The sequence below is a fragment of the Varanus komodoensis genome, unplaced genomic scaffold (genome assembly GCF_004798865.1).
Source record: "Varanus komodoensis strain SLA01 unplaced genomic scaffold, ASM479886v1 scaffold3, whole genome shotgun sequence".
In the NCBI taxonomy this organism is placed as follows: domain Eukaryota; kingdom Metazoa; phylum Chordata; class Lepidosauria; order Squamata; family Varanidae; genus Varanus; species Varanus komodoensis.
In genome coordinates this window covers 39,510,791-39,525,392 of record NW_025335761.1, presented here as the reverse complement: position 1 = coordinate 39,525,392, position 14,602 = coordinate 39,510,791, and the positions used below count along the sequence as shown (strand labels likewise).

Genomic DNA, 14,602 nt, shown 5'->3' with positions numbered 1-14,602 from the left:
AAGACCCTTCTTGACCAATGCCCTTCTTCGGTCAAGAAGAAAAAACTTGAAGGAATTTATGTCATCCCAATGCTATAGAGAAGAAAGTATTTTTTTAAGTTTATAGCTCACCTATTTTCATGCAAAGAAACTCAAGATGACAGACAAATAAAGTAAAGAATATTTAAAATAATCTTGAAACCTGAAATAAACAAACTACAAAAAGTTTATAAAGACAACCAATTAACTGAAGGGGCTAAAAAACCATTTTACCAGCAACCCTCTTAAGCAGCAATCCTATAATGAATAGGCAGAATCTAAATGGCTATAGGACAATTTAGAGTCCAGCTCTGACCTTAGAAATTTGTATCAAAGAAATTGCTGGGACATGGAATTTGAAGTGCCCTTCCCTTTGCCCTTGCAGCCAACATGGAAAGAACCAGAACAACCTTGGAGATGGCAGTTTTTTGGCCTAATGCGGGGTGGGTAGAGGAGGAGATAGCCATCACCAGGATATATGGTACCCTGACAGTGTGTCCAGCCTTATCTTCTTGTGCTCTGGAGCAAACCACCTAGATCACCAAACTCAACCATCTTAAGTGTATAGCCGTACAAGTACAAAGGTGATCTTCACTTCCACTCACCTTCCACCCTGGACAGGATGCCTGTAATCCTCTGGAGGGTTACAGATGACCTCATTGGATTGTACTACTAAACAGTCATGGTTTTTCTACACACTGCCTAAAATACTGCAAAATCTCTTTTGGTACAGTACTCCATAAAGTGGATGCAGTCCCCTGAAAGTTGTAGATCTTGTGGCTGCCCATCTAGATTCATGAACCCAGGACTCCTGAAGTAATGCTCTAGAAAGAACTAGAGGATGTCAGGGTGAACGAGTGAAAGAGGCTGTCTTTAAGATAGCCAAGCCTTTTAAAGTTTAAGCATTAACTCCAGCAACTTGAACTGAGACCTGAAACAAACTGGTAGCCAGAGCAATTCAACTTAAGCAAGCATAGCATAGTCAGAAATGCCTAACTTCCACCTGCAACTGTTGCATCAACTGTACTTTCCATTGCTTTTCAAGGGTACCTCCATGTAGGGCATGTTGCAGTGGTACAATCTGGAGAAAATTGAGATAGATAATTATAGCAGCGTCTTCCTTTGTCAGGAACATTTGTAGCTGATGGACCAGTCAACAATGAAAAGAGCACTTCTCAGATCTCATGCAATCTGCACTTTTATTCGGAGTGCTAGATGAATGAGCACCACCAAATGATGAACCTGATTTTTCAGAAGACATGCAATCCCATCTAAAACATATTGCTTACCCAATCCCAAGTCAGGTAGTTTACCTATCCAACAGTATTTCTATCCTGTTGGTCTCCTTTTTGCACCAACCAATCCCTTAAAGCCAAAGAAGCAACCAAAAAGAGGTTACTTCCCTTTGGTGTTGTGCCCCTTCTGGATTGGCCTACTGTTATTGACAGGCTCCAAGGAAATGGGTGCAGAAGTCACCACCCCACCCCAGAAAGACAAGAGTAATAGAAAACCAGCTGCTCAGTGAAGATGACAAAAAAGACTGAGAAGTGTTTAAATAAAGCAAAACTGTTCAACTTCTATTTTGGCTCAGTCTTCTTCCAAAGGAGGGTCTGTGTTCCACCTTTCATATATGCTGACAGGCTAAATGGGTAAGATATGTCAGGGAATATCTAGTTAGCTGAAATGAATTCATGTCCCCAGGATTAGATTAACTGCATCCTAGGGCAAGGAAGGAATTAGTGGAAAGACTCTTAGAAGCTCTGTCTGTTACCTTTGAGAAATCCTAGAGAATGGGTAAAATCCTAGTGAAGCAGATTATAAAGTATTCAGTCTATAGAAACATTTAGATTAATGAGCTGATCACTGGAAACCAGCATGGCTTTGTCAGGAACAATACCTGTCAGGCTAAGTTTATTTCATATTTTGATTCCTTAGTGCATCATGAAAATGTTATGGACTTAATCTATACTGGCTTCAACAATGCAGTTGAAAAGTGTCCCATGATATTCTGATCTGCAAACTCATTAAGTATGGGATGGATAGCACTACTACTAGGTGGATCTGCAGTTGGCTGGGAAACTGAATTCAAAGAGTATATATCAGTGGTCCCTAATCTTACTGAATGGAAATACCAAGTAAGTGCCACAAGGCTTGGTTCTGGACCTGTATGCTTCAAGATGTTTAATTAATGACTTTGAGGAAGAAGTGGAAGAAATGCTCATTATATTTGCAGATGACAAAAAATTGACTGGGATAGGTAATACCTTAAAATGCAGAAACAACATTCAAAATTATCTTGATAGATTAGAAAATTGGATAGAAAATAACAATGTAGGTTTAGCAAACTCAAATGTAGACCTCTTCATTTAGGAATAAGAAATCAAAAGCATAGGTATAAAAGGCAGAGGAGATACTTGACTCCGCGATATTCAAGTACACATGAGCAAGATTTAGAGTTGTAAACTGAATATGGGTCAGCAGTGACCCATTTGCAAAAAAGGCAAATACAATTTTAGGTTGCATCAATGGAAACAGAGTCTTCAAACCACGGGAGGTAATATTTCTGTATTACTCAGCTCAAAATTTACCTTGAATCCTGCGTCCAGTTCCACACACCACACTTTAAGAAGGATTCAGATTGCATGGAACAAGTTCAGGAAGGGACAACAAAGATTATTAGGACAATAGAAGTTGAGTCCCATGAGAAAAGGAACTGGATGTGTTTAGCCTTGATGAAAGAAGAGTGGAGACTATGATTGTAGTGTTTTTGTCAGAAGCCTCTTGGGCACCCTGGAAGAGGCAACCAGTGAGGAGCAAGGATTAGTCTCGGGACTGATACCAACCTCTGTGGATCACCTGAACAGGATTGATGGGGGAAAACATCTTTCCATGTTCATACCTAAAGACAGATAACCACACTGATGGAAGGAGTCTGCAGAGTAAGATTGCCAGCCAAGTGTTAACAATGTTCAGGCTCTGATTTCAATCCTCATTGTTGCCTCTTGGGTCCATTTCAAGTGTCTAGGCAATAGTCTTTAATATTATAATATAGATCATTTTCAACTTGGAGCAATTATCAGATATCCCGAGCTAATGCATAATGAGATTACAAACACTAATCTCTCACTTCCTCAGAAATCTCCAACAAGTGGACTTCCTTCCACTTTCTTTGTTATTCTTTCTTCCTCACTAGCTTTTTCCAGACACTTGGTGCTGCTGCTGCAATGATCTAGAAGCTGGAGCACTGGGAAGCAGCCACTCTGACAAAGCAGTGCCAAGTATCAGGTGCCAATATAGAGAAATAGAGATATATCCATTTTTTTGCTGATGGAGAAGTAGGAGCAGCAAGGCAAGTGAGCAAAGAGAGGCTTGGAAGCTAGTAGAGGAGGCTAGAGGATTTGAAGGCTCATGGCAGGACTTGTGGGTGGCACTGGACCTGGATATGGTATGCAAAAAGGGTCTGCTTTCTCTGTTTTTTTTAATGGAGGAATAGTTTGTTTTTTTCTGAGCAAATTCAAGTAAATGTTTCACTTAAGTAAAGGTGATCACAGTGTCTGTGGATGCAACTGAAGTATGAGGGGGTGAACAAGAATAATTACACCTACACTTCTGAGTTACCAAACTGCAGTGCCTCTTTTATCTACTGGAGCTCTGAATAACTGTTTCAAGGGAATGGGTCTTTTGACTGGGAGGTAATTGCAGATGGGCAGATCACGACATTATCTTCTTGTTCTGTCACCAGATGAGGAAATTACGTTAATCAGGATATTTTCTTTATAGAATCTACAATGTAGAGGGGTCAGGTAGGCAAAAAGGATCAGGAGGACAATAATTTCCATAATTGAAAAACTATTACCTGCTCATTTAATTCTATAGTTAATACCTCATTTTTAAAATATCATAACCTTACATAGGAGCTCCAAATCAAGGTTTGCTTAAGAATTTCAGACTAAACGGTGATCTTATCAACTCAGGCAGAGATAAAGGATTGTGCTGTTACAAGGGCCCAGGTGTCAGTTTCCTAGCACAGGAATATAACTGTTTTCATATCAAAGGGGGAGAAGTGTTATTTTAGAGATGATGGCACAAGCTGAATTATCCAGTCTGTTTTTGCATATAGCTTACCTCTGCTGATTAATTAATAGGCAACACACACACAACCTAAATAATAAAAAGGATTACAGTTAAGAGCAACAATTTTTAATAAACCTTTCAGCAAAGTATAAGAGACCTTTCATTACTCCAGGAGCAGCAATGAACCTATTGCTCAGTGAGAGCTGAACACAGTCATAGAACATATGCTATATGCTAAACAGCTTGGGAGCGGAATATCTAAAGAAATGCCTGTCTCCATATATCCCCAGCAGACCACTTAGATCTTCAGTGGAGGCCCTCCTTCACCCACCTCCATGAGAGGGAAGCTGGTGAGGCTTTCTAGATCCTCTTATGGCCTGGGAAAATCTCATCACAAGCCAGGTGGTGGGAAGGCTTTCTGCAGAGCTTCACTAGCCAGAGAGAGCAGCCTGTGCAGCTCTTCAAAGAGCTGTCAAGTCCTAAATGCCTTGGCTCTGATGGTGTCTTGTGGAAGGGGGTGTCCCAGGAGATGGCCTGTGTCAGTGTTAGTGCTTGGCAGCAGCCCTGGTACATGTACACTCATGCCTCAGATGGCAGAAGAGCTTGTGCTGGGATGAGTGCCCTCTCTCTCATTTGGTTTACAATCTGTCATGTTCAGGGATGTTTGGACACAGGTAACAAGTCTCCTAAACAATTTTTCTTGGAAGCATAATAAAGTTATTCATGCAGAATCTATTCCCATAATATTTTGTTGCACATATAACACCTTCCTCCTTTCAAGAAACATTGCTGTAATGCTAACCCATGGCTCCATGCTGTATGTGAGTGAGGCCACTTAGGCAAACTGGTTTGCTCCTAAATCATTCTGTATCCTGAATCACACTGGATTAGGGAAGGAGCTGGTGGATGAGCTTGACATTGTTTCGGGCTTGTTCCTCTAGTGCCAAATCATGGCACTACATCACAGCTTGGAGGCTTATGGTTGTTTTATCTCCTGACTTACTCAAGGACAAAGGATTAAACAGCAGAACCTTTATCATCTTTGACCCTTCATGTCTTTTCACACTGACTTATGGCTCCCAAACTGATCATAAAATATCAGGTTGAAGAATTATGCTTTCTAAAATTGTGGAATGGAAAGAAATGGGAAAATGTTTAATCTGGAGAATCTTTGCTATCATTCAGTGCCCCATTCAATGTAACACCGCTACCGACAGTGAATGGAATCCTATCAGATCCCCCAGTTTTTGTGTTTGCTTCTTGTCTGTTGTTGTGTGCCAGGTTTTAATCTCTAAATATACTATAGTGTGCTTTTTTTATTTTCATAAACATCTATTTAAAAAGTTAATGTGGAAACTAGTCTGACTAAACTGTTTTGTAGAAAGGTAGAGGTTTCTCTGAAAGCATAATTTAGAGAAAAGGGTGCTCATTAGAGACATACTTCATAGAACCAGCTTTATTTTCAGCTGCTACTCAACAGTCTTTTCCAAAGCCTAATCAGCCACGGGCTGTTATCTATACATTAATCCCAAGAAACTATTTATAATGACCACTGTACTTTTCTAGAGTTTTAGATTACAAAATGATTAGCAATTGCAGATGCTTTGCATTAGTGTTGTAAATGTATCCCTTTCAGTTTTTTGTTCAGTTTTTATCCTTTCAGTGTATTGACAAATCTTTTCCCAGAAGCTATTTTGTTTGTAAGGCTTGTTGTGCCATGTAGAGTCTTAATCCAGGTTCTTCACAGTCTACAGCCTCTTCTAAAAAGGCACTAACAGATAGACTTCCCTGTATTATATTTACTGATTACAGTCCCCACTTAACCCTGGTTTTCTTAGGGTATGTAGCACAATTTAGTAGTAGTATTAGTATGAATTTACAAAACCCCTTAGAATGTTTGAACTATTTTATTCATTTATTTATTTATTTAGAAAATTTCTATGCCGCCCCATTCGCCAAAGCCTCAGGGCGGCTCACAAAACATCAATTAAAATGTAATACATTAAAAATATAAGACGAATTAACAATATAAAATAAGTCACCCTGGCCAAAGAATAAAATAAGGAAATAATATTAGCAATTAAAATGACGTTTGAATAAAAAGGTCTTCGCCTGGCGCCGAAAAACAAATAACGACGGCACCAGGCGGACCTCTCTGGGGAGCGCATTCCATAGATTGGGCGCCACCGCAGAGAAAGCCCTCCTCCGAGTACCTACCCTCCTAATTTCCTTCACGGAGGGTTCCCGGAGAAGGGCCTCTCCCGCAGATCTCATGGGGCAGGCGGGCGTATATGGACGTAAGCGCTCCTTCAGGTAGCCAGGACCCAAGCCATTTAGGGCTTTATAGGTCATCACCAACACCTTGAATTGGGCCTGGACTTCAATGGGAAGCCAGTGAAGCTGACGGAGGACTGGAGTCATGTGAACATAACGCCCAGTCCCCGTCAGCAGCCTGGCAGCTCTATTTTGAACCAATTGAAGTATCCGGACCATCTTCAAGGGTAGCCCCACGTAGAGCGCATTACAGAAGTCAAGGCGGGAAGTCACCAACGCGTGTGTCACTGTCGCCAGGCAGTTGTACTCCAGGTAGGGGCGCAGCTGATGGATCAGCCGAAGCTGGAGGAAAGCGCTCCTCGCCACTGCTGTCACCTGAGCTTCCAGTGAAAGCTCTGGGTCGAGGAGCACTCCCAAGCTGCAGACCTTGTCCCTAAGAGGGAGTGCAACCCCATTCAGGACTAGGTCCAATCCACCCTCTCCGAAGCCCGATCAACCAACAGGACCTCTGTCTTGTCTGGATTGAGCTTCACTTTATTGGCCCTCATCCAGCCCATTACCTTGGCCAGGCACCGGTTCAGCACAGCCACTGCCTCACCTGGATTGGTGGAAAACGAGAGGTAGAGCTGGGCATCATCAGCGTACTGATGATTCCGCAGACCACACCTCCTGATGACCTCTCCCAGCGGTTTCATGTAGATGTTAAACAGCAAAGGGGACAAAATGGACCCCTGCGGTACTCCGTGGCATAACTGCCATGGCGCAGAGCCATAGTCCCCCAGCACCACCTTCTGGAATCGGTCATTGAGATAGGAGCGGAACCACTGCAAAGCAGTGCCTCCGACCCCCAATCCCTCTAGCCTATCCAGAAGGATACCATGGTCGATGGTATCGAAAGCCGCTGAGAGGTCCAGAAGAACCGACAGGGATGCACTCCCCCTGTCCTTCTCCCTGCACAGGTCATTGTACAGGGCGACCAAGGCAGATTCAGTACCGTACCTGGGTCTGAAGACGGACTGAAATGGGTCCAGATAATCAGTTTCATCCAAGAGTGCTTGGAGTTGTCCCGCCACCACCCGCTCCAACACCTTGCCCAGAAACGGGATGTTGGCCACTGGTCTATAATTAGTGGCCATCTCTGGATCCATTGACGCTTTCTTCAGGACCGGTCGGACTACCGCCTCCTTTAAAGGGGCAGGTACCCGACCCTCCCTCAGAGAGGTGTTAACCACTTCCAAGATCCAGATCCCAATCCCGTGCTTGGAATTATTTATTAAGCAAGACGGGCAAGGGTCCAATAGGCAAGTGGATGACCAATAATCACTTTCTAAATCCAAAAATGTGTGAGAAATGTGGCTTTCCTAAAGCCTTTGTCTTATTTTTGCCACCCATCTGTTCCCTCTGTTTATCAGTATATAGACTGCTGCAGTTTTTCATGTTACATGATACTATTCACCATAAGACCCCAAGAGGAGACCTATAGGATAAGACCAAAAGCCTATCTGCTGTAGGGCACTTGTGGGAAAGCCCACAAGTATGACATAAGCAGAATCACATCCATCCTGTCACATGTGCTTCCCAGCAAACTATAAGTTGACTAGTAACTGTTGATAACCCTGTTCTCCAGAACTTTGCGTAATCTTCTTTTATCAAGTTGGCAGCCATCACTACCTGTTACAATGGTAAATTCCACAGTTTAACTCTGAACTGTGTTAAGAACCTCCTTTTGTCTGTCTCGACTCTCCCACTATTCAGATTCTAGTATTACGAGAGAAGAAGGAAAACATATCCCTATTTTCTCCACAGCATACATAGTTTTATACACTTCTGTGATGCCCTTCTTATTCAACTTACCCTGTAAAAGCCATGTTGATATTTCATGTTGATTTTCCTCCTATATGCTTCATCATTTAATCTTAAATAATGTCTTCCATGAGTTTGCTTGTCACTCAGGTTGCTTCTCTCATCCAGTATTAGACTGTTATATTTGCTAAGGTTTTCCTTACTCCCTCTCCCCTTTCTTTGTGTTTTCTCTCTGCAATTTCATGTGCCACTTTTCCCCCTTTGGACTTTATGGCTTTGAAAGCATAGTTTAGGAAGTATATCAAGTATGGAAACAAACTGCCACCAACAGACGATCATTTTCTCATTCAGTACTGGCTGGAGTGATGGACAAGTAGAAAATACCTGTGCTTACTGCCAGGCGTTTATTAAGCAGGTACACTGAAATCAGTCCAGACCACTTGAATGCCTTTTCTGGAAGAAATCATTAGAAGCTATCAAGGCACCTTGTCCTTCAATTGAATCCACTTAGTCACTGTCACTGGTACATCTTGTTTCTTTAGCACCTAGTTGACCACCCTCATTGGCATGTCCTGCCATTTCTTCAGCCTTGAGGGTATTGGATCTTAACTCTGCTTCAATGGCTTCAGCCACATGCTGCATGGGCTCTCAGACTCTTTGGTCCTTTCCTTGGCCAAAACAAAAAGCAACAAAAAAGCCCTATGAAAAGAGGCCAGGATATCAAAGCCTTTGACGTACAGAAGAAGAAGAGAAAGGAGTCTTAATGGCATGCATTCCTGAAATGCTTAGTATTGATCCTGGCTCTTCTTCAAATCACTGGAACCATTTTTTAAGTATTGACCACTCTACAGTCCTCTGGCATAGATGCTGATCTTATGGGCATGTTAGATATTTGTTAAAATATTAGCAATTTCATAATTGGGTTAAGAACTCTCAAATGGATACCATCCAAATCCAGTGATTTGTTTGTTTTCAATTTGTCAATAAGGTCCAGAACTCCATCTCTTTTGTCTTCATTATTTGCCTTAGTTTTTGATACAGTCCCTTTCCTTAAGCTCCAGTGTGCAATTTTCCATGCCATTAAAAAGATTTGCTTTTAATATGTTTTAAGTAAATTGCCTTCTTAAATGTTTATCATTCACCTTCTGGTTCTTGTATTATTGAAAAGGTAAACAGGACTTGCTAATTCATTTGTCCATTACTATTCATAATTCTACTAGCTGTCTGCTGCTTAATGTTTACTAGCTTTTGATCACAGTGCTTTTGGACCACAACTTCAGTAGTATTGGATAACTCTCAAACTGAGAGCTTGTGAGGTGTGGTGGTTAGAGAGTTGAACTGAGAACCTGGGACATCTTGGTTCTAGTCCCCACTCAGTCATGAAGCCCACTGGGTGACTTTGGCTTGGGTTCCTCACAAGATTTAAAAAGTGGGATATAAATGCAATGTAGTAGTAATAACAGAAATTATTGCCTTTGGGAGAGTGGAGGAATAAGAGAGGGAGAAGCTTTGGCTTCCCTTCAGGGATTCAGTCTATATCATATTTGGTCTTCTTCCTCATCTAATTTGACTTTCCCTAACATTATGTCTTCTCCAGTAAGCCTTGCATTTTCATGGTGTGCCTGCTTTGCCATGTTTTCTTCCAGGGAAAGTTCTGGCTTGACCTGAACTAGGAACTACTCATTCATTCTTCTGGTGGCCCAGAAAATTTGCAAAGCTCTTCTCCAGCACCATGTTTTGAACATTCAGTTTTCTTCCTATCAGATTTCTTTGCTAACAATTGGTTTAGCCTGCCATGGCACCACTCTTACTACGGGATGGGAAAGAAATCTTTGACTTTTCCCTCTGTAAAGCAAGTGTTCCCAGGTAATTAAAGTGCTGGAAGGACCCATGTTTTACTATGTACCAAGGGCAATTTTATAGGTACCCATTTTTCCAGTTACTCAGTGTAACTTAGATCTGTCATTATTTTCAGTGAGGCAAACTTATACTCAAACAAGTTTTTTCAAAGACATTTTGAACAATCCCTTCACTGTATAGCCTTTTCATTAATCTTCTTAACAGGTTCCCAGATTTCCATCACTCACCTGCATGTAAAACTTAAGCAGAGGAGCAACTGCTTCATTCTGTGTGTGGGTGATATGGTTTCATTACTTTCCAAGCCTGGAAGATGAAAGAAGCATTCTTCACTATAGGATAAGCTGTGGTTTTCAGGATATGCCATTTTTTTCTCAGGGTTACATCTTCTAGACTTAGGCTGCAGTCCTAAACTCACTTGCCTGGGAGTAAGCCCTATTGAACCAGTGGGACTTACCTCTGTGTAGAAATGCATAAGATTGAATTATTAGGCCAAGATAGGAAGGTGGCTTCAAGGTCATCTTCACTGCTGCTTGGCAATATGACAGCATCATACAGATGCTGTCTGCAAGCTTCACCGATCAGTTGTGTGTTCCTCTCATCTTTATTACAAATTCTGTGTATTACTATAAGACAGCCAACTCCACTGTACTAGGCCCTTTTGAACTATATAACAATGGTTCCCAAATGACATCTCTTTTACCATGACAGAAAATTACATAGTGAGAACTAGTAGAAGTATTCCTGGTGGTTTTTGATTTAACATTTCTTTCCAATTTTCCAGACTGGATTTTGAATGTGTTCTTGGCATTCTAAGGACTATAACAGGGCTTCCAACTTGATTGGACCCATGGCCACATCTGGCACTTAAAAAGGATGGGATTGAACACCTATGATTGGTTCCCTGGGTCATGTACCTCACATATTTCCAGATAAAGAACCTTCCTGAAAACATTGCTGGAATATCCCAGAGAACAAATGGTAGACAAGTGGCAAACTCACCTGCCCAGTACAATGGATATTAGCTCCGTTTCTCCCATTTTTCTCCTTCTTTGTGTCAAGGAACAGGAGATTTTGAATAGCCAGCCACAGCTGAAGTGGGATTCCAGCTCTTCAGGGGTAATTATCCTTCAGTCTGTAGCAATTTAGATCTCATTAAGAAAACCCAAATTAAACCTCCTCACATTCTGGCCTACTTAAATTCCATTGGGATATAAAGACCTCCCTGCCTCACAGCTGTTCTCACTTGATCAGAGTGCAGGAAGGAGAAAGCTTTTCATCTGATATGCTGCAGGACCTCTTTGGAAAATTCAGTGAATCTGTGGGAGCTAGAAGAAAACCAGCAAGAAACACCTTATCCCATAGAAGTATCTGCCATGTGTATAGACTTTCAATGATGTGGACAGGCCATGCAAGCCACATTTTTTATTCTCTTTTGCTTTATTCACATGTCTCCCTCGAGAAGGTTCCTAGTGATTGTATCAAACAGACAAGCTGGTCAAAGCCTGGAGCAGTCACATTTTCCTTAGACCCTGAAACATGAGTCCTTTGGCAAGATTGATGTCGAAATTAGTGAAACTCTTTCCAAGCAACCAGCAACTTTTTCCAACTTCTCATTAAACTGCAGAATCTTCCATCAGTCTTTTACCAGCTCTTTCCCGCAGTCTCATGACAAAGAATACAGAGAAGCAGTTGCTCAACTATTCATCCAGCTCAAAAAGTGACCATATTTATCTTGTTGCTTCTCTGGCAAGCATCTTAGTTGTCTCTGTCTCTCCAACTCTCTTTCTGACCATGGTACTTTTATTAGTATGGACTCAAGGAGATGCTCAGATCTACTTAAGCCATCTATATTTAGAACTTCACCTAAGACAGAATTTTAGTTCATTAAAAACAACTTTATGTGTTGAGTTTTGCATTTGATTCTGATTGTATTCTACATTGGTCTAATTAATTGGCTTGGATCCTAAAAACTCTTGCATACCAGAAACACCTACAAGCAGAGGACCTTCCATAAAACTGTTAGAGGAGGCACAGGGCACTGAAGGAAGAATTAGCGCCAATGGGTTTCTCTCCTCCTTCCACCAGTACAGACTTTTCTGAATTGGATACATGGAGTGAGCCCTTCTCAGAAAAGCAGGCCATTGTCTTTAAAAGAGAAAATGTATTCTTTTTTTTTCTAGGTGTGTTCCTGTAAGTATATGTTCAGTTATTTTTTCATGACCTGCTATTCCTCTCAAAAGATCTCAAATAGCCATTTTAAAACAATAAAACAACAATCAAAGTAATATAGTAAAAGTGGTAAAATAATGGCAGAACATTAATAAATGTAGTGGTAGGTTTAGAACTAGAGCATGTTTAATAGAAAACCACAATTATCTGGGCCATAAAAGGGTCTTCACAACACCAAAAAGAAATCACACTAAGGTTACATGATGATAATGCTGGATTTAAACCATGGGATATTGTGACTCTGTGACCAAGCATACTGTCCCCCATGATTTATTGCTGTGTTAAAGCTCTTTAAGTTGTTCTCTCTCAAAAACTCAAGCGTCCCCAGTTCAGACATCATGGAGTTGTCAACAAAGCAGAAATGAGGTGGAAGAGATGCATGCTCTGGAGGCAGCACGGTCACAAATAACCCATGGCTTAAGTCACTTGATGTTGTGATATGCAAACCGGATCAAAGTATCGGGTCAGCCTCCTCTGGCAGAACTTTCCATGGTTGCAGAGACTACCTCTGAGGTGATCTTTCTGGCAGGTTCCTATGGGATAGGGCCACCGTTCAGGTAGCTGGATCCCAACCTAATTGGGGCTTTAATGTTTAAAAGTGCCAGAGCATTGTGTATGGGAACATAGCAGTAGCCAGTGGAGTTAGTTTAAGACTGGTGAGATATGTTCCACTCACTTGGTCCCAGTTAGTGGTCCAACCACTTTATTTGGTGCTGAAGTGTCTGAACACTGTACAATGCATTGCAGTAATCCAAAAAGCATGTTACAGAATGTTTACTCTGCATGAATTGCTGTGGCCAAGCTGTCTCTGTTTAGAAAGAACCATATTTGTCTGGTTCTTTATTTTTCCTCCTGCCCCCAATAAATGAGTGATTTCCTTTTTCCTTCTTTTTTCTTGCAGCACTTACGAAAAGTACTTCTCATTTGGATTTAAATGCAACTAGAAAAGGTGCCATCAGCATGACTATCAATGGGATGAAGCTACAGACAGAAGATAAATATTAAAGAAATGAAGGAAAGTGCAATTTCATGGTGAGACATTCAGCTCTACACCAATTTTTTGGCACTGACTGTAGTCAAATCCAACTGTATTTACAAAAGCAGTGAAGATTCCTTGGTACAATTGATGCCAAATATTGATTGAAAACAGCATCCCAATTGCATATCTAAAGTGAGGCAAATTAAACCTGAAGATGACCATACGCTGTGAAAAACCAAAGCATCTTGTGGCATGAAGCATGATCCCTTTTGCTTTATTTCTGACAGTTTTCAACAAACCGTTCATTCCTTTTGTGGATGTTTTAACTTCCAAGATGTGGTAAAATTTTGGTTGAACGATGATATAGGTAAAATATAAGAACACTTTTAATAATCAGGAACTGGTTAATAGGAGCTGTTTTATTTGTGTGTAAATAAGATGTTTTATAACATAGTATAAAGATGTGTATGCATAATAGCATTTTACAACAAAAGGTGCCTCAAACAAATTATGCAATGATTACATTATTGTGCTTAATAATAGAAATTGTTTATATCTGAAACAATGACCTGAATTTCCTCCACTTTGGAGGAAGCTAAGATTACAATCCATGTTTCATTCTGTTTGGGACTACTCTTGTTTGTTGACTTAAGTGCAGCCTGATCCACACAATCCAATCCAAATGTCTCTCAAACTGGAGGAAATGCGGTTAACTGCTTGTTATGAACCACTGCTATGATGATGCATTAGAATAATTTTGTTCCCAAAACCTAAGGCATCCTAATAATGAAATATTTTCACTCTACTGGGTAGAGGAGAACAGAGTCACAGTACCTAATTTTGTACTACAAAATCTCCTACAGACACCTGTAATGTAATAAGCAGGTTGAAAACCTTTGGCAGTAGAGGTTGGTTTATATGAGCCTTAAACCTTAAAAAGAAAATAAAGCAATTTCTAATAATCACTCTACTTCTACTATCGCTTTATTAAGTTCATTGTAATATCACCTTAACTTTGAAGTATTAGTGACAATGTACACTACTTTAGACATATATTGTGAACTCTATTGATGAATTCAGTTATTTTCTTTGTTCATGTTGCTAATAAACCCCCAAAGCAGCCCCCTCTTCACTTGCCTTAATTATTGGTTTATTGTGCATATCTTGGTTCTGATCTATGAATTGCCCTTGGTTTTAATGTTCCAAACCAAGCCACTGTAAGTGTGTTGAGAGGAGCCAACACAGTAGCCAGAGAAGAGATTGTTCAAGTGATATGGATAGTATTGCAATGCCTTAATACTGTCAGCTTTTTCTTTAGTTAACAGCCTACTCTCCAGAGACTTGGTTACTTTTCCAGCAATGTCA

The 14,602-nt window shown here is 40.8% G+C and overlaps 1 protein-coding gene across 4 annotated transcripts in view; it reads left to right on the top strand.

The window, feature by feature from the left end:
• The window catches only part of CEP128 (centrosomal protein 128), a 210,333-nt gene extending 195,974 nt beyond the window's left edge, over positions 1 to 14,359 (top strand). For all 4 annotated transcript variants that reach the window (XM_044436403.1, XM_044436402.1, XM_044436400.1 and 1 more), the window contains one exon: positions 13,160 to 14,359. In XM_044436403.1, coding sequence (XP_044292338.1) covers positions 13,160 to 13,263 — 104 coding nt within the window. In that variant the 3' untranslated portion in view covers positions 13,264 to 14,359. The remainder of the gene's footprint in view (positions 1 to 13,159) is intronic.
• Positions 14,360 to 14,602: the final 243 nt, after the last annotated feature.